This window comes from Ornithorhynchus anatinus, chromosome X5 (assembly GCF_004115215.2).
Source record: "Ornithorhynchus anatinus isolate Pmale09 chromosome X5, mOrnAna1.pri.v4, whole genome shotgun sequence".
Lineage (NCBI taxonomy): Eukaryota > Metazoa > Chordata > Mammalia > Monotremata > Ornithorhynchidae > Ornithorhynchus > Ornithorhynchus anatinus.
In genome coordinates, this window is record NC_041753.1 from 46,900,084 (window position 1) to 46,920,530 (window position 20,447).

Below are 20,447 nucleotides of genomic sequence, written 5' to 3' on the forward strand. Positions count from 1 at the left end.
GGCCTTTCACTTCTATTTTTGTATTCTCTCAAATGCTTGAGTACTCTTTCCCAGTAGGCACTTAATAAATGCAATCGATATCCTTCCAACTTATAAGATATGTCCATTTTAGTATCTAGATAGACTGCAAGGTCCTTTGGACAAGAATCATCTCTACCAACTCTATTTTACTGTTCTCTCCCAAGCACTTAGTACAGAGCTTTGTCTACAGTAAGAATTCAGTAAACACAATTGATTGGGGGGAAAAAAAGCTTAATATATCTCATTTGAATTGAAAACATTTAATGTTAAAAATAAACATTCAAATGTTTTCAAAGCTGCAATCTTGGGGAAAAGGTATTGCCACTTTTTTTAGTTAATATGGTGGTCAGGGACTATGAAAATTGTTAAAGGAAAACATTACATGAAAAATTGATTTTAGCAGAACTGAAAGCTAAGTTCATATATTTAATGCAGGGGTCAGGGAGATTAAAGGATTGAATTGATTTTTAATGAATACCATTTTGTCTGACAGGTTAAATGACCTTTGACTCATTTACAGAGCATTATATATGAATCACGTCTGGAACTATTTTCATAGATGTTTTCCCCATTATACGAAAGGCCAGGGTCCCTACGTATTTTAAAAAAGAAAGATAGAGCAACAGTGGGTTGTTTTTTGTTGGGTTTTTTTTTGCATTTAAAGTCACTGAGCAAAGTCATCATATTATGTAGGGGTACAACTGATGGGGACAGGTTATACCTGTGTTCTAAAATACACATTAATTCTTTGTAGCTAATTGCATTTAAAATGGATAGAGGTTTTTTTTTCTTTTTAGAATGCTTTTTGTGAAAGTTCTTAACATGGAAAGAGCTGTTCTATATAATCTTGCTGAAGCTTTACACTATATTTCTTCATTTAAAAATCACATTTGGGATAAACACAATTGACTTTGTTCCCCTAAACAGGATATGTGCATACCTGGCACAAGAGAAGGGATAAGCCTGACTGCCTTTGTGTACCCGCTCCATTCATCCCCACCATGCAAATTTTCTTTCTTCATGCCTTTTGAGAGGGAAAGTGATGAAATGGAGAAAGAGAATTGTTTGCAACACTCAGTATAAATTGGTATTGACAGTGTCATGGCAAAATTATTCCCCTACAATATCACCCTTTTATGATTAAGGGTAAGAGACTGACCTGATATAGTGGAAATGAAAGTATATTTATTGTGAAAACAGAGAATAGTTTTTTCAAAGATACTCATATTGTAATAGGAAGTACTAATGGTAGAGAAGAAAAATGAACACATATCAGATCTATTGTTTCAATGTGTAAATTTGTGAGATTGACTGTGCCTACACTTGCAAATTTTGTGGACAATTCAGTGCTAAAATACATTTTGATTATAGTTATCCAGCTATTTCCAACTTAAAAAGGTACTCCTTTGTCCTCAAAAATAAAAAAAAATGGATCCCAAATCAACTACATGTCTGAATTATTCTGATCATTTGGTATTGTGTATCCACCCACTGTGAAGAGCTATAGAATGTGGGTCCGTTTGGCTTCACACCATAGATTGGTTTGGGTTAGGGAGTTTTTCGTATTCTTCAGCATAGCGTTGATACTGTTCGGCTAGAAGGGGTTGCTGTAATTCATCTTTGTTTCTCCTGGCACGAACAATCCAAGTTGTAACACCAAAAATGAGGGCAACCAGAATTAGGGCCGCCACAACTGCTATTGTTATGATCTCTGAAACACTGAGAGTCCGACCTATAGCAACAAAAGTAGGAACAGTAAAAGTTAATCATTAAAGAGAGGAAGAGTTGAAAATTACATTACTTAAGTTAAAATTCCTAAAAATCTCTTGGAAAAGCAAACGATATCTTCCAGTGCCAAACCGTGGCTATAATAATGTCTGACAAAACTGAATACTTCAAAATCAGATAGGAAAGTGCTCAGTACAGTGCTCTGCTCACACTAAGTGCTCAATGAATATCATTTATTGATTGAAAATGGAAGTAATGATCATCACACAGTGACTTGAAGGTTGCTGAAATCCATCAATTTGCCTTGTAAAGATTGAAAAAAGTTTGAATCTTGAATACTCACTTGGCCACTCAACTTCATATGAGTACCCCAGGTTTTCTGGTGCAGTGACAAACATTTCATCATTGGTAACCGGAGGCCAGAATGGCACCATATTGTAGTGTCTATTATGTCCAATAGGAGCATTCTCTAATGGGAATGTTGATATATCTAAAAAGTGACAAAGGTAATTTTTATTGAGAGAGTCATGCTTCTGTAAATGGTATTTTTTCCCCATAAAGTACCTGTCTAAAAATAGTAATTGAGGACATCAAAATATGAGTAATTTATGATTTTTACTTTGGCATGAGAAAAGAAAGTGTTTCATTAATGGAAAACTGAGAATGGCATAAAACAATTATAGTTCAAATACTTAGAATATAGTATCAATACGTTACTCTGATAGGAACAGTTTGAAAATAGGACAACATTAACATTTTCTTTTTTATATAAATGAAGTTCATTTGTTGAAAAGTGCAGAAGCAAGTTTAAATATAAAGAGTTTCAAATGCAAATTTGAGAAAGGGTCTATAGTTGCTATTAACCCTATATGGAATTAAAGGAAAAAAATTAATATTCATCTTTTCAATTTAACTGTGAATGGTAAATTAATACAGTCTGTTCTTAGTTTAGTTAAAGGCTGGGTTAAAATTGAGAATCTACCCCTAGCCCTTCTTCTTTTGGATGCTCTGATGGACAGCTGTTTCCCTGTCTTTGTTTGGGTCACATGAGTTGCATCAGGGTGAATGGTTTACCAAAGTTCAATTTACTTTCCACTTGGCTCTGATCCAGAGCTGCACTGCTCTATTAGAGCATCTCAGTGAAAGTAAAGGAAGTTCTGGTCTCAAAAATCTCTTCCCCGTTTCTTCTAGTACAGCCTCGCTTCAGACCCCAGCACCTTTAATCTAGCCTTAACTGTGCTCTACTATCATGTAATTAAATGAACAGAAAAACTAAGGGCTAAGTTGACAAAAGGTAAAGCAGACTGGGGAAAGAGCCCACCAACATCATGGGCATCACGTCTAGCGTAACAAAATGAAGGTAGAATTTGACAGTTTTCTTTTTTTTTTTTTGCTTCGGTGTTCTATGTGACCTTATTTCATAGAAGAGTTAACTTCTACTGCTACTATTAGTCCTACTATATTACTACTATGTATTTCAGGTCGAATTCCTTTTCCTGAATGACCTGGAGAATTGCTTCAATTCTATACTCACTTGGCTATAATAAGCCTCTTGGAGCCAGAGTCAAACCACCTGGCTGCTCTGTAACCTTGGGCAAGTCACTTCACTTCTTTAGCCCTCAGTTACTTCAATCTGTAAAATGGGAATTAAACCTAGTTGGTGAGCTCTATGTGGAATAGGGGCAGTGTCCAACCTGTGTTAGTCCCCTCAGCCTCCAAAATGTCCTCAACCTGACTGACTGACTGCTTGTTAGTGTTACTTAGCAAATCAAGACTATGCATAAGTGCTAAGGGTAGATAAAGAAGAGCAACAGCAACATGACTTGGGAAGGTGAACTAAAATGGGGGAAATAAAAATTATTTTGCATCTGTCTCCCTTGCTAGACTATAAGATCCTTTAGGGCATTAACCATGCCTTCCAAATCTATTGTATTCTCCCAAGGGATTAATACAGTGTTCTGCACAGAGGAGACATTCAATAAATACTCTTGATTCTGGTCTAGACACAGTAAAACAAACAAACAAAAAATCTGTCTGGGAATATCCCATACATATGACTGTAGGCATCAATATCTACTTCCATCTCTTTTCATCCTTGTGTCCACCATTTTTTATCCAGAGGCAAGGGTGCTGTAACTTTTCAGAAATAAAAAAATCCTGATTAGCTGTCAAAACATCACCTAATCACCTTGTAACCATCACAGAGAGAAACCTCTTGCTTAGTAGTTTCCCACCCTGCCTTAGGTCGAACACTGTATCCCGCTCCTGCCAGCCTCCAGAGGGAGTAGAGAACAGTTTAGGAAAAGCAGTACACCATGTATAAGATCCAGAGATATATCATCCACTAGTAGGTACTATAGGTGTTCCAGGATTTGAAAGCCCTGTCCCCCACACGACATCCAGTAGCAACCAGAAAATCAATTTACTCCCCATTCCCTCCTTCCTTCGCATCCTTCCATTTCATGCTCTACACTATTTTGAGGAGGTTTCTTCCCTTGCCAATATTCTCTCTGTTCTCTCCCCACCCCATATTTTTAAATCCAGTGATGCATGGTGCTCTGCTCAAGCTGCATTGTCATGAGGGTAGGGAAATCTTTGACCTGGCTGGCTTCCCTCTCACTGTCCGGCAGGCTCTCGCCTTCCTCACAGCTTCTGTCTCTGGGGTATCTTTTCCAGAGTGGTCAGCACCATCACAAGAGTCAGAAGCTGTGAGGGAGAAAGGCAGGAAGTGGAGGGAAAAGGAAGGGTGCTGGGATATGTAGCTTCTACCCTAGGGGCCTGGAGCATGTTCTGAGGGCAGAATTGGGGAATTGGAAGGGCAACTGCTGAGAGAATGGAGCCTGGTGCATTTAGGAGAGAGGACTTAGGCATACAGGACCCTGGTAACAATCTTGTTGCCCCTCCTCCTGGGAATGATAGCTACAGAGTCTATGGAGCCCAGGGCCAGGTTACAGGGCATTAGATCCGAACCAGACAGAGACCAGTGAGGCAGCCAAGTCTAATGGCGTCATATCTACTCCCCTTAAGTTAGTGAGGCAGGGCCAAGTCTTAGGCATTCAGTTTCCTGCCCCTCTCCTGCTACCAGTGAAGGTGATGCATGGTTTCAGTGAAAAGCTTCACACTCTACTGCTTTAGAAACAAACACAAATATTGGGGTAGTGAAGGAGATAGGAACGAAGCAGCGTGGCCTCGTGGAAGAAACACCGACTTGGGAGTCAGAGGACCTGGATTCTATTCCCAGGTCTGCCATTTGTCTCTTGTGTGACCTTGGGCAAGTCACTTAACTCTCTGTGGGTCAGTCACCTCATCAGTAAAATAGGGTTTATAACTGTGAGGTCTTTGTGGGACAGGGTCTCTGTGCAACCTGATTAACTTGTATCTATCCCAATGCTTAGCCCAGTGCCTGGCACATAGACTGAAAGCTCACTGTGGGCAGGTAATGTGTATCTACCATCTCTGTTATATTGTACAGTGTTTACTACAGTGCTCTGCACCTAGTAAGTGCTCAATAAATACCATGGGTGCAAAATGGTCAGGAAAATCCCTAGAAATGGTGAGAATGGAAAGAAAGGGACAATGAAAGTGCGATGGGGAGGGATCTCTAGTGTAATTTTTACTTACCTGAAGGGCTCAGACATCATGTCAGGGCTGGTTCTGGAATGTCACCTAAATAATTGCATGTAAGTCTTTGGGAAAATGTACCCCATGATATGACCCTTCACAATACAGTCACATTTCCAAGACCATATGATGGACGTATCCTGGGGTACACCTGTATGGCATAGCTTTGGAGAGCTTTGCTTCATTTAGGCCTAGCTAAGACTGTTTTTCATGTGCTTAAAATTCTGGACTAATGCTGGAAACACTCACTGAGAAGGCCTGGTGAGAGGAATAATTAATCAGGTTTGTATTCAGTGAGCGAGAAGTACAATATTCACTCTGGGGGTATTTCTTTTTAGCTCAGTAGACTCATTAGAGAATTATGGCATCCAATGCATTTGGCAATGCTTCATTTGGTAAGGTCACGTATGCCAAATCTGGTGAATGGCAGAGGTGCTCTGGGTGAGGAATCAATAATTCCACAGGCTCAATCCAGATAGGAATGGCCTTTACGAAGTTGTTCTGCTCCTTAAACAACCTCCTCACCTCTCTGTACCTGCACTGGCTTTCACCAGATGACATACTCTGGGTTCCATACACCCTTAGGGATGCCTGGGAATAGTGTGGTTTCTTGCATAAGACAATGAGGTAATATTTGGCTTTAGGCCCTAAGGCAATTCCCAAAGGGAAGTTGGAGATAATCTGCTTCCTTGTTCACTTTAGACAATGTTTGATCATTCTAATTCATTCATTCATTAGTATTTATTGAGTGCTTACTATGTGCAGAGATAATGCCAGGTTGTGATAGTCCAGGTTGCAACATTTGACTCTACTTGAGACCATTGTGGCCTGTTCACCTCATCTGTGGCAGAAAACCTTAGGATTGTGATTTTCTGGGGGCTTTGGTGGTGGTATTATTTTTCTCAGGGGGTTGAGGGTGGGAGGGGTGTTAAAGTTGCTTCCTGGGGATTTTTCTTGCAAATTTTCCCTGGAGAGGTGTTTCTGCAGAAAAATAAGTAGTTTTGAGTTCACAAATTTTTTCAGAAAGTCACAATTCTCCTTTCCCCTCCTCACTTTCCTTGACTCCCCCTGCCATCTCTAGCTCTTTCTGGAAGATTTCCAGTTGTACAGGCAGGGCCCAACTACTACATAAAGTGAAATTCAAAAAAATGAAAATAAAATAAAGGTCAAAGAACTCCATTTAAGGCAGATCTAAATTAGAATATGATCTGGATCATTCAGATGAATGTTCTGTGGCCTTAATTATCTGGCTCTTTCAGCCAAATGAGTGTTTTAGTATGCATTATCAGCAGTATTTGCTATTGAAGGCCTGAGTGACCTATGACTTTTTCCCAAAATCTTTCATTCTGAAGTCTGATGGTTGAACTTGGAGTATTGATTTCTTATTATTTGAGGTGCTTCTACGCCACCAAAGTCTCAATAACCTCAATTCTTCTAAATCATTTCCTATCACACTCCATCTAGGGGGAAAATGGAATATCTGTTGAAACCTACTGAACATGTGCTTTGAAAAACATTGTTATTTTCTCTCTGGCTCTTTGTACATTTTATTTCTGCCTTTCCAGTGATTTTTGAGGGCCCCCGTATAAGGCGTATCACCGTTATTTTCATCGTATATTAAATACATATGAGGTAAGAGGGTCACACTTTTATTTATGTCCCTTTGCTATATAATCCACATGTATGCCTACAAAGACTATGCAGAAAAATGGTATTATTAGTAGTACCCAGAATGATATTTGATTGATTTGATAGATTTGGTCTCTATACCTTCTTACCCACTCTATTGACCCAGATCACTTACAACTGAAATGTACAGCAAAAAAGGGAGAAAATAGAAGCAAGAGAGGTGGGGGCATCTCAAATCTCTGCTAGGTTATTAAAATGAATTAAAAGAAACATTTATGTGAAGTAATAGGTACACTAACATAGATGTTCAGTATAATTTCCATCTGTGAGACACCTAATGTTTTGTAAGTAGGTAATGGCATTTATGGCATTAATTTACTCTGTTTTTTCAGAGCAGGAGGGTCGGGGCAGAGGGATTCCAGTGAAGTGCATTATTAGATGTCAAAAGACATTCTTCAATGATACAGATTAAGGCAGTCATACACTAAAGTGTTTTTTTTCTACTGGACTGAGAGAAGAAAATTCCAAGGTCAATTTTAAGCATTTTGGCATGACATTCACTTTTAGGCATATAAATAAAAAAATGCCAGGTTATAGTTCTTCTGAAAGTATTTTATGTATGAAATTTTCTAGGAACTTTTGAATAGCAGCTATGACTGGAAATTATGGCAATTTCATCCTAATCCTGATGGACACTTTATGTATGTCAAATTCTGAGTGTAAGTAATATCAGTTCCATGTGAGCACTTCACTTTGCTGATCTTGCAAAAGGAAATGAAATTATCTCACCAGAATTATATCTCCTCAGCCATTCGTCAAAAACTGCATCAGTGAAAGTGTGTAAGAGGACAAAAATAGGATCATTTGGAGATAAATGGGTCTGCCCCCCTGTTCCGTTCAAAAACAAATGAGCCAGATTATGAAGACTCCGTACTGCAGGATCATAACGCCCTGAAGGATCACTGTATCCTAGAAGAGTAAAAATGGACAATTTTAAAACCATTGCAATAGTTATTGATCAGTAGAGGAAATTGAAGCTGAAAACAATTTTCCTAAGAGGTGATGAAACTATACATTGTTAACATTTTTCTGCTAAGATCCTGAAAGATGTTTTTGTAGATTTGGAAGTTTGGCACTTCAAATGAGATCCCTCTATTCAATCATGTAAAAATGCATGTTAAAGACAATGCAGAGTGCAACAAAAATAATCAGGAGACCCCTCTTTCATCTCCTGACTGAAGAGGTCAAATAATTACTTGCCTTTCACATGAAATATTTCTCTAATTAGTGAAAGGTTTGTTGTCAGAATCCTAACTACATTTTGCATCCAGTTAAAATTGTCCCTTTTATTTAAACCTTTTTTTCCCCTCTCAGGTCGCAGGTCAAAATCCTACCCTGTCCCCTCCTACTAATAAACTTCATAAAGAGCTTGTTGAAAGTCCGGTTCACTTTAAACAGTAGGTTTCTGATGCATTTTAATATAAGAATGCATATTTTTAATGAACAATATTCCCCATTTCTTTGATTAGGTAAGGATAATAGGCTACATTTTTAGCTATCTCCTGAAACTTTAAGGATATTGCAAGAATTCTATCAAATTCCATCAGAATCTATTAGAAAACTTTCACCCAATTGTGAGGCTACCATCTAGGTTATCTGGTCTCCTTTTGGAACAGCTATGCTTCTAAACGGCTACCTTTTTCCTGCAGAATGGCTGTTAACTTGTTTATTTTGGGAATCCTACCTTATGGTCTCAGCAAGCTGTAATTTCTCAGAGACATATACCCTCTCAATCTCTGAACTGGTTTCTAGCTATCTGTAAATCTCAGGGTCAATGCTAATACATTTGGATGAAAATTCTATTTTTTTAGTCTTGACCCTTTCTAGGATGATATTTCCTTTGGGCCTAGACATATTGGGATCTCACATTATGGTAGCTGGTTACAAATCAACATTTTAGAGTTCTCTAAATTGTGGCAATTCCATTACGGTTATTCAGTTTTTTTACTCAAGTGGGGCAGCAAAGAACTATGTGGAAAGATTGTTAAAGGAATGATCTCTTTCAATAGGCTACTTGTATATTGAAGCTTCTGATAGACAAGCAAAATATGAGTTGCTATTAAAATGAATCCCAGATGTTTTGATCATTTGCTCAATCTTCCTTGAAGATTAAATGGAAAGGTGAAGTCCCGGTAGATGATTGGATTCTAGCTTGCCGACGCTCACGTCTTTTTACTTTCATTTGCTATCAGCAAGAACATGGTTGCTTCTGGAGCAATTCTGTACATGTTAGTTTGTGGCATGATGTCATTAATCATTAAACATATTGAAAATTGGATTTAGATATCTATCAATCCATCCATCTCTTAAATAAACATGTTTAGACATTTAGAATAGACATTTCATTAAATCAATAGAATAATATTAAATAAATTATTCCATAGCCTCTCTTAAAGGAGAAAGGGAAGAAGCTGAATAGGAATTGAGGATTTACAGATATTTAATTGGAGCTCTTGTGAGAATGTTACAGAAAATACCTGTGCTTTGGATCCATTTTGAAATATAATATCATCTCTCATGCCTACCCTAGACAGGAAGGAAAAGGTTCCACAAACTGAGGACTTTAATCCAGTTCTTACTAAAGTAAAAATTCATAATTAATCACATGTGACCAGTGAAAATTCCTAACCTTAAAGGACCGTAGTTATATAAGGTGTTAGCTAGTCATTCAAAGATCTAATTCTGGAGGTGAATTAAGTGAGAGGAGAATTTCCTGCAGTTTCTTTACACCAGTTTTGCTTATTTACCTTCCACTGTGTTTCGGAAGCTATCTGTAGAATTGGAAAAAAAAGGAGGTGTGTCAAATAAACCAACTTCCAAACACTGAGCAACATCCTGAGGCTCAGGGAGTCGTTGCACCATTGGCCTGGCTACATTTCCAGCAGGATTTCTACGAATTGGACCCCCTTCTGTGCCTGAGAGTTGAACAAGGAAAAAAAGATAAGAAAACTCACGCTGTCGCATCGTCTCCGACTCATAGTGACAAAAATGAACCGAATAACTAGTGACTGACAGATGTCTCTGAGGGAGAAGAGCATTCAAATGTGAGGATAGGAAATTTAGGCTATCAAAGACAATTTCACTCTTGCGAAATGTGCTGAGCAATATTTAAAGCTGGTTCAGAGGAAATGGGGACACTTGCACCCATACATATGATAAATCATCTCTTCCAGGCATTTATTAACTAGCAAGCCTAAACCATGAACACTTGAAAAGAAAAGTGATTTGGCAGTTGATTTACATAAACAAAATTCCAGGCACGAAGGCTTGATATTTAACTTCGGGCCTTGCTCATTTTTACAAACGTTTCCAGTATAAATTTGGAGTTGTTTAGAAGCCCTAATCCAAAATCCAGCATTCAGAAAGAGACTAGCACACAGGATGTGTCATGAAGAGAAAAGTATCTGTGCTTCAAGTCTCAGGAAAGGAGCTTATTGGAAAATGACTGACATCTTATACAAAACAAAGCTTCTCTGGCACCAAATTGTTTTAAATTATCCATCCAAATACTTCTCAATTGGGGAGTCTAGAATTTTATTAAGTAGCTTCTTTCCAGAACTGATTTGAAAAGATATTTAATGGTATTTAAATATTATTTGGGAATGGAAGTTCCCAAAAATGTGACTCCAAAGAGTGAGTGACTAGTTGAACCAGAATACATTAAGGAGGAGATGGATGAACAATGATAAGGAAGGGATTTTTGCTCCCTTCCTTTTAAAATCTGTCTTTACCTCCACTCATCCACAGTAATTTTGCTATTTATTCTCTCAGAGTCCTAAAATTATGGTAAAAGGCATCTGGTACATCCACTGCTATGTGAACACAAAAGTACACAGATTTCATAAATCAAAGGAGTATGAGGGGACCTTGAGAAGCTATCCACTGTTCTCCCCTACTGTCAGCTGCTTTAAACCATCCCAGGAAACAAAGTGAATTTAGGAAAATGACAAACACTTCTAAAGAGTAACTTCCTGCCCGGGTCATTTCCCAATTAGTGTCCTTCTCCCCACCCTTTTTATCTCCTCTCCTCCATCCCCCCGCCCCCCCCCCCCCCCCCCCCCCGCTGGACTAGTGGAAAGAGCATGCGCCTAGGAGTCAGAGGACTTGGGTTTTAATCCCAGCTCCACCACATACTGCTGTGTGACCCTGGGCAAGTCACTTAACTTCTCTTATCTGCAAAATGGGGATTTAATACCTGTTTTTCCTCCTACTTAAACTGTGAGCCTCACATGGGACCAGATTGTCTTGTATCTACTCCAGTGCTTAATACAGTGTTGGCACATAGTAAGTGCTTAACAAATACCACACATTATTATCATTCATCCATTTATTTTCTAGTTATTTATTCTCTCACTCTTAACTACAATACATTCACCAATTTATACTTACTGCCTCTTCTATTAGATTGTAAACTTCTTGAGGGCAGAAATAAGATCTCTCCCCCTTACGTTTTTTACTTGCTTCCCAAGCACTTAGTACAGTGCTCTGAACCCAATAGGTGCTCAGTAAATGGAGTTCATAATACTGTTGAGTTCTTTTTACTCCATTCCATCCCACAATAATCCATCCAGCAATTCTCACTATTGGGAAATTTTCACTTTTTTCTAATGTCAATCCCCCTTCTTGTAATTTAAGTAATTTTCATTTTGTTTTGTGCTCTGAAGAGGTAGAAAACAGCTGGTCATCACCTCCCGTGGAGTTACCTATACAGGTTTGAAGATAGTATCCATATTTTATTCTCTAAATAGAATAATCCTAATTTCTTAGCCTTTCTTCCTAGGTTCAGTTTCCAATTTTGTAATTGATTTTATGGCTTTCACTCCAGGTTCCTGATTTGTATAGTCTTGTCCTTGAAAAAGTATTCTCATAAAGGTCTGACCAGTGCTCGTGAGATTAGTTTATTAAACATATAAAACAAGGTGAGGAAATTCTTGCTGCCACTACTGAAATAAAGATCAAATGTTTCATAGGTATGAGCGGTTATTTTGCCATCTTAGATGGGTGAAAACTAGGATGTCCGATAGACAAGCAGCATGGGCTTAGGAGTCAGAGGATCTGACTCTCCCCCACTTGCCTGCTGTGTGGCCTTGGGCAAGTCACTTCACTTCTCTGGGTCTCAGTTCCTCCAATACCAGTTCTCCCTTCCCCTTAGTCTGTGAGTTCCACATGGAACAGGGACTGCATCCAAACTGATTATCTTGGTTATAGCTCAGCATGAAGTGTGGTTATTTGAATGTAGTAAGCACTTAGCAGATGCCACAATTATTTTGAGTGTTTCTATAACGTGTTTTTCACTGCTTAGAACAGTGCTTGACACATCGTAAATGCTTAAAAATACCATAATTATGATTATAATTAAGGACTTTCCAGAGACTATATTATTGCCTTTCCCAACAAGGAATTCTGATTTCTTGAGGACAATGGACTTACTGTTACAAAGGGTTCCCATGGTATCATAGTCTTCCAGGTTTTCACATAAAACACGCCAACTAGAAAAGACAGAGTTCTGGCTTATAAGAGAAGAGTCGAAGTTGCTCCTTGATCCCAGCAAATCATCTGTGCAGATATCACATGAATTTCCTCCAGTAGCAAAATTCCAATAAGGCAGTGCAAAAGAGGGGTCCTGAAGCATTTCCTGCAACAAGTAAATCATTATGTTTGTGTAGATTTGTATTATATTCATACTAAGCCAGTGTCTCTAAGACTTTCTCTGCACTTAGACATTTCCACCCTACTCTATTGCTTGCCTTAGTAATTATGGTATTTGTTAAGTGTTTACTATGTATTAAGCACTGTTCTAAGCGCTGGGTTAGATACAGGGTAATCAGGTTGTCCCACGTGGGGTTCACACTTTTAATCCCCATTTTACATATGAGGTCACTGAGGCACAGAGAAGTTAAGTGGCTTGTCCAAGATCACACAGCAGACAAGTGGCAGAGGTGGGATTAGAACCCAGATCCTATGACTCCCAAGCCCGGGCTCTTTCCACTAAGCCACACACTGCTTTTATAAGACCACACATTTAGGTCTACAATAACTGTCCAATCATCTACGAACCCCAAACACCGTATAAATTGAATTTCCTTCAAGTGGCCTGCCTGATTTCTTTTAAGGTCATCTTTATTTCTTTCAGCATCAGAACTTGACACATTCTTACGGCTGTTATATGGAGTAGTGGATAGAGCGTGGGCCTGGGAGTCAGAAGGTCATGGGTTCATTCATTCATTCATTCAATAGTATTTATTGAGCGCTTACTATGTGCAGAGCACTGTACTAAGCGCTTGGGATGAACAAGTCGGCAACAGATAGAGACAGTCCCTGCCGTTTGACGGGCTTACAGTCTAATCAGGGGAGACGGACAGACGAGAACAATGGCAATAAATAGAGTCAAGGGGAAGAACATCTCGTAAAAACAATGGCAACTAAATAGAATCAAGGCGATGTACAATTCATTAACAAAATAAATAGGGTAACGAAAATATATACAGTTGAGCGGACGAGTACAGTGCTGTGGGGATGGGAAGGGAGAGGTGGAGGAGCAGAGGGAAAAGGGGGAAATGAGGCTTTAGCTGCGGAGAGGTAAAGGGGGGATGGCAGAGGGAGTAGAGGGGGAAGAGGAGCTCAGTCTGGGAATGCCTCTTGGAGGAGGTGATTTTTAAGTAGGGTTTTGAAGAGGGAAAGAGAATCAGTTTGGCGGAGGTGAGGAGGGAGGGCATTCCAGGACCGCGGGAGTACGTGACCCAGGGGTCGACGGCGGGATAGGCGAGACCGAGGGACGGTGAGGAGGTGGGCGGCGGAGGAGCGGAGCGTGCGGGGTGGGCGGTAGAAAGAGAGAAGGGAGGAGAGGTAGGAAGGGGCAAGGTGATGGAGAGCCTTGAAGCCTAGAGTGAGGAGTTTTTGTTTGGAGCGGAGGTCGATAGGCAACCACTGGAGTTGTTTAAGAAGGGGAGTGACATGCCCAGATCGTTTCTGCAGGAAGATGAGCCGGGCAGCGGAGTGAAGAATAGACCGGAGCGGGGCGAGAGAGGAGGAAGGGAGGTCAGAGAGAAGGCTGACACAGTAGTCTAGCCGGGATATAACGAGAGCCCGTAATAGTAAGGTAGCCGTTTGGGTGGAGAGGAAAGATCCAATCCTGGCTCCACCACCTGTCTGCTGTGTGACCTTGGGCAAGTCACTTCACTTCTCTGGGCTTCAGTTACCTCATCTGTTAAATGGGGATTGATACTGTGAGCCCCACATGGGAGAGGGAGTGTGTCCAATTAGATTTACTTGTATCCCCCCCAGTGCTTAGTACAGTGCCTGCCTGGCATTCATTCATTCATTCATTCAATAGTATTTATTAAGCGCTTACTATGTGCAGAGCACTGTACTAAGCACTTGGAATGAACAAGTCGGCAACAGACAGAGACAGTCCCTGCCATTTGATGGGCTTACGGTCTAATCGGGGGAGACAGACAAGAACAGTGGCAATAAATAGAGTCAAGGGGAAGAACATCTCGTAAAAACAATGGCAACTAAATAGAATCAAGACGATGTACATTTCATTAACAAAATAAATAGGGTAATGAAAATATATACAGTTGAGCAGACGAATATAGTGCTGAGGGGATGGGAAGGTAGAGGGGGAGGAGCAGAGGGAAATGAGGGGAAAAGAGGGTTAAGCTGCGGAGAGGTGAAGGGGGAGGCGGTAGAAGGAGTAGAGGGAGAAGGGGAGCTCAGTCTGGGAAGGCCTCTTGGAGGAGGTGAGTTTTAAGTAGGGTTTTGAAGAGGGGAAGAGAATCAGTTTGGCGGAGGTGAGGAGGGAGGGCGTTCCAGGACCGCGGGAGGACGTGGGCCGGGGGTCGACGGTGGGATAGGCGAGACCGAGGGACGGTGAGGAGGTGGGCGGCAGAGGAGCGGAGTGTGCGGGGTGGGCAGTAGAAAGAGAGAAGGGAGGAGAGGTAGGAAGGGGCAAGGTGACGTAGAGGCTTGAAGCCTAGAGTGAGGAGTTTCTGTTTGGAGCGGAGGTTGATAGGCAACCACTGGAGGTGTTTAAGAAGGGGAGTGACAGGCCCAGATCGTTTCTGCAGGAAGATGAGCCGGGCAGCGGAGTGAAGAATAGACTGGAGCAGGGCGAGAGAGGAGGAAGGGAAATCAGAGAGAAGGCTGACACAGTAGTCTAGCCGGGATATAACAAGCACATAGTAAGAGCTTAAATGCCATCATTATTATTATTATATACCATAGTCATTTGTTTTATTTTTTGAGATACTGGAAGACATATATTAAGAAATTTTTAAAAATGTTTTCATTTCTCATTTTTTATTTTACTCTCTACATTTTATACTTCAATAATATCTGTCCCTGTAAATTCCATTCTGGGAAGAACCCACCTCAAATTGAGGTATTATGGAAGACCACAAATCTAGAAACTTTTTTTTCCTGATATTTGTTCCCTGGGGCTTAGATTTCTGATTTTGAAACTATTATTTGTTTTTAAGATAAGTGAAAATCTGCCAGCTAATTACAAATCATCAGTTTAGGGTGTGTTAATTAGCCTCCTGAAACAACAGCATATTCATGTGGCATTCTACAGCACATGCCATTAAGGTTTTAATTTGTCAGAAGCATTGTGCTATTTCTTTTATAAAATGCAACTCATGAATGTTGGAGTTTACCAAGGCAAATTTGAAGCTCTTAGATAGTTTCCACCTGCTCTTTCATTATGGTGTGCCCAGGAGAAAACAACTTGGGGGTATCGGAAGATCTGCAACCAATTACAGATGACAAATTTATCTACCCCCAATGCATTAATCATCTAACGATCATAATTGTAACATATGAAGCTCTAAGAATAAGTTCAATTAATTTAGCACTCTGGAACTCCACAAAGAAAATTCCATGGGACTACACTTAGTTCTACGCTTTAAAGATTTAAATTTTCCTATTTAGACCTCTTTTTGTTGTTTGAAATAATTCTAATGATATACAAAAAACATGAAAAATAGTACATAGAAAATGCTTATAGTCAAATTAGTTTTCAACTTGGAAATTAATTATAGTTTGATAGTATTTTTTAAAGAATTGCTATATTCATATCTAGAAGTATTTAAAGCAGATGTATTTTCTGGTAATTTATATACAGAATATATACTCTGATGGTATTAATTTCATCCACAATAAATAGAATAAAAAGGAAATAGAAGCTAACCTCAAAAATATTTGAGAAAACACTTGATGTATTGGAAACCACCAGATAGGTGTACATAGGAAGAGTGTTCTTTATTTTAAAATATCACAAGATCTATATGGCATCTTAAACAGGAAAAGGGGAAGGGTGTATGCGTATATGTGAGTTAGCTTTAGCTGAAAATAGAATAATAATGATTGAAACTATATAAAAGGTGTCTTTTTACTAATGGTGTATCAAGGAAAACATATGAATGCAGAAGAAGGTGGAAGAGTGCCTTAATTTATTTAAAATATGGAGATAATCTATATCTTTGAGAGAGGATGAAAGTTCTTCAAATGAGATGTTATCATCATCTTCATTTCTTCATACAAGGTTAACAAAAGAAATACTGATGCAATTAACAAATAGTAATGCTTGTCAAGGGCCCCAAAACTGCCATAAATGTCTAAATGCCTGTTCTTCCTCCCCTTTAGACTGAGATTATCATGTGATAGAGGATTGTGCCTGATTTGATTGCAGTGTATCTACCCTAGCATTTAGCATAGAGCTTGGCACATAGTAGGAAGCATGTCTACTTATTCTGTTGTAATTTCTCAAACACTTAGTACAGTGCTGAACACCCAGTAAGGACTCAGTGAATAACTGATTGATAGGAAGCATTTAAACACCATTATTATTGTTATCATTAATAATGACAAATTACTCCCCATATTACATAAAAATATACAAAACCAATTTCTTCCTCCACACCTCACCCTTTTATAGAGATGAGAAAACTTTAGCTCTGTGAGGCTAAGTGGTGTGGTTTGTTCTGGGTTGCCCACGCAAGCAGTGATAGGGCCTGGACTGGAATATTCCCATTCACTGAGGTCTTTGTTAGCTCACCAGCTCTGTTACTTTTGAATAAGGATTTAAAGCAACAAAAACAGCTCAATCAACTGCCTGCCTGCCATCCACACTTACCTGCATGTCTCTTTCCAATTGCATCAGATGATACCTGTGCCAGGTGAGAAATGCTGGCCCTTCGTGAGAGAAATCCACACCTGCAAAACTTGGCTGTCCTGTCCCCAGGAAAGTCTTTCTGATGGAGTAATAGTGGGCCCACACAAAATAGTTGTAAATGGAAATATTCTCAAATTGTGGGGTGTTGCCGTCTGGTCCCAATATTTCCTCTGACCTCCTGGTGGCTATGACAAACTGAGGATGGACGGTATTCTTTGCCATGTTGAGAGAGCGGACAAATCGATCCCTTTCTGCCACACTGAGATCCAGAAGGTTTCTTCTAACTTTAAGGATACAAAAATCAATCATCAAAAGAATAAATCCATTCCTTTTCCCATACCATTAGAGAACACAAACAATGAAAATCAATTTTATTGGGCTATGGGAAAGGAGCTTATTTTAAGGTAAACAATCTCAAAGAGAAAAGAAAAATATGTAACATTTTTGACAAAGATCAGATCAGTTTCCAGATAACTTGGGTATTCAGCCAAAAAACCTGTGAAATTCAGGCACAAGAGTTTGCCTTTGGAAAGTTGCCTCATTCATATGCTTTATTTGGAGGACCAGAACTTGCTTTGTGTTTGTGTGTTTTCTTTTTCAGCTAGAAAAAATGCAAACTAATTATAAACTAATATGAAGATACAGTAATGATTTAAAGTTGGAAAGGGCTTTTCAGAATTGCCATGTTTATGGGGAGAATAAGATGAGAATCAGGGTTCAAGAAAGAGTTGCTGAAGCACACAGGAAGAGATGTTATTACTTGTTTGACTTTACATTGAAAAAGATTCAGTGTTTGTTGCATGTTGACTTTACCACATCTAGACATCATCAGTACCAAGCAGCCTTAAATCTTGCTTATACAGACAGGCAAGATGCATGCACAGAGAACGGAACAAAGCAAAATTAAACAAAACACCAAGGAACTGAGATGATATTCCAGTATTTTGATTAGTTTTGTCAAGCCTCACATAAAAAGGTTCAGAATTTAGCAGAAAGACACTGAGGTGGGATTTGAAAACTCACTGGATTTTAATCTTACTGTCCAGTTGGTGTAATATCTAGAGTCACAAGACTCTGGTTAATCCCTCTTATTCCTGGTAGTGCCAACCAATCTGCCTCTCTAGCATTCAATATAGCTTATTGCTATTTATTCATGTATGTTTATAATTTTGATCTACTTTTTCATTTTCAACTAGGGTAAATTATCAAGCCATGCTTATGGTTTCACCCATTATACCGAAAGGCCCCATGAGCAGGGCGTGAGCCTGTTATCGGGCAGGGATTGTCTCTGTTGCTGAATTGTACATTCCAAGGGCTTAGTACAGTGCTCCACATATAGTAAGCGCTCAATAAATACGATGGAATGAATGAATCTTTTACACCTTTTATATTTCCTCCAGTTCCTAATGTGTTGTTTCATAAACAGTAGTCATTCAATATTACAGTTTTTGGATCCCCCATTTGACTGGAGAGAAGGCTGAGACCCAGAGAGGTCAATCCCCGCTACTTGCCTGAGGTCATAAAGCAGGAAAGAGACAGAGTCAGGATTAGAACCAAGTGCTTAATATGTGTCAAACAACTATACTATTCTAATCTGGGGAAGATAAAAGATAATCAAGTTGAACACAGTCCCTGTCCCACATGGAGCTCACAATCTAAGTAGGAGTGAGAACAGGTATTTAACTCCCATTTTACAGTTGACAAAATTCCAGTACAGAAAAGTTAAGTGACTTGCCCAAGGTCAACAGCAGGCAAGTGGTGGGGGTGGGATAAGAACTCAAGTCCTCTGACTCCCAGACCCATGCTTTTTCTACCGGATCCCACTGCTTCACCACTGATACTGATGCTGTTAACGAGACATTCCCCTACTGGAAGTAGAGTCCACTGGGTCATGAATCAATCAATGAATCAATAGTATTTATTGAGTGCTTACTGCATTTAGAGCACTGTACCAAACCTGAACCATTTCAGTCCCCGAAGAGAGATTTCTGACAGGGTGGATAATAATAATGAGAAGCAGCTGCCCCAGTGGATAGAACATGGGCCTGGGAGTCAGAAGGACCTGGGTTCTAGTCCCAGCTTCACCACTTATCTGCTGAATGACCTCGGGCAAGTCACTTAACTTCTCTGTGCCTGAGTTACCTCACCTGTAAAATGATGATTAAGTCTGTGAGCCCCTTGTGGGAATTGGACACAGTCCAACTGATTACCTCGTATCTACCCAAGCACTTAGAACAGTTCCTGAAACATAATAAGCACTTAACAAATACCATGAAATAAATTAAAAGAAAAAAATGAAAATGATGAGTTTCCTTTGGTAGTCATTTCTGATCCTGTGAAGGATATTGAGGCTTAGTCTATGCTACCTTGTAAGATAGGAAAAGGGGTTGTTTCCTCAAAGATCCACAGCTTTGACAGTTGTGTATGGGGGTCTAATGGAATGCTGCTCGCCTGTTAACCATTTCTATTTACCTGTGAGGATCCTTTGGTCACAGTTGTCTCCTCTCCACCCATGTCGACACACCCCACAGTTGTAACCAGAGAAGTTACCATTGCAGCGGCAGGTCCTGTTGAAGAAGCGAGTGGGCCAGCGTTCACGGTCATCTCTGCCATCATGTGGGTATTGGGGGCTGTGGGGCCGTGAATCAGCATTCACTGCTTCACACCTGCCCCTTCCAGACAAAGACCCACATTTGTCAGTTCCAGGATCAGCTCCAGGGAAAAGGTCTGGACAACATTCCCTACTTCTCAGTGCTTCAAGTGTTGCACATTCGTGGGGAAATTGACCATATGCCTGGTGGAAAAACAGCAGTGGTAGGAGAAGATGTAGCAAGAAGAAATGGTTGCTCATAGCTCTCCTGGTGAAGAAAATACACTAGGTAATTCTGCAGGAAGCTGTCCTGGAAGTTTGCAGCCAGCAACTTCTTAGGTAGTTTCTGTCTTTGGTCAAGCTTAAACAGATTAAGAAAATTCAACTGGAAAACGAGAGAGGAAGAAAGAGTTATATAATGCCTAACAGTAATAATAATGTAATAAAAATGATAATCATATTTTAAGTGTTTACTGTATGCCAAGCATCGTACTAAGTCCTGAATACTCCTGACCGTCATCCTCTCTTTCCAGCCCCCAGTCAAAACACTCTCCTCCATTTCTTTTCTGAGAATGAAGGTTAATGCAGTGTTTAATAATATCATTCTAACACTTTGACTTTCTT

The 20,447-nt window shown here is 39.7% G+C and overlaps 1 protein-coding gene across 1 annotated transcript; it reads right to left on the bottom strand.

Annotated features, from left to right (window-relative positions):
• Nucleotides 1-1,184: 1,184 nt before the first annotated feature.
• TYRP1 (tyrosinase related protein 1) lies at nucleotides 1,185-20,084 on the bottom strand. The gene is made up of 7 exons (XM_001507059.4): nucleotides 19,706-20,084; nucleotides 17,195-17,517; nucleotides 12,490-12,694; nucleotides 9,807-9,974; nucleotides 7,789-7,968; nucleotides 2,093-2,239; nucleotides 1,185-1,753 (listed from the first exon to the last, which is right to left on the bottom strand). The coding sequence occupies exons 1-7, from the start codon at nucleotides 20,082-20,084 to the stop codon at nucleotides 1,548-1,550; spliced, it is 1,608 nt and encodes a 535-aa protein (XP_001507109.1). The 3' UTR covers nucleotides 1,185-1,547.
• Between the last annotated feature and the right edge of the window lie 363 nt (nucleotides 20,085-20,447).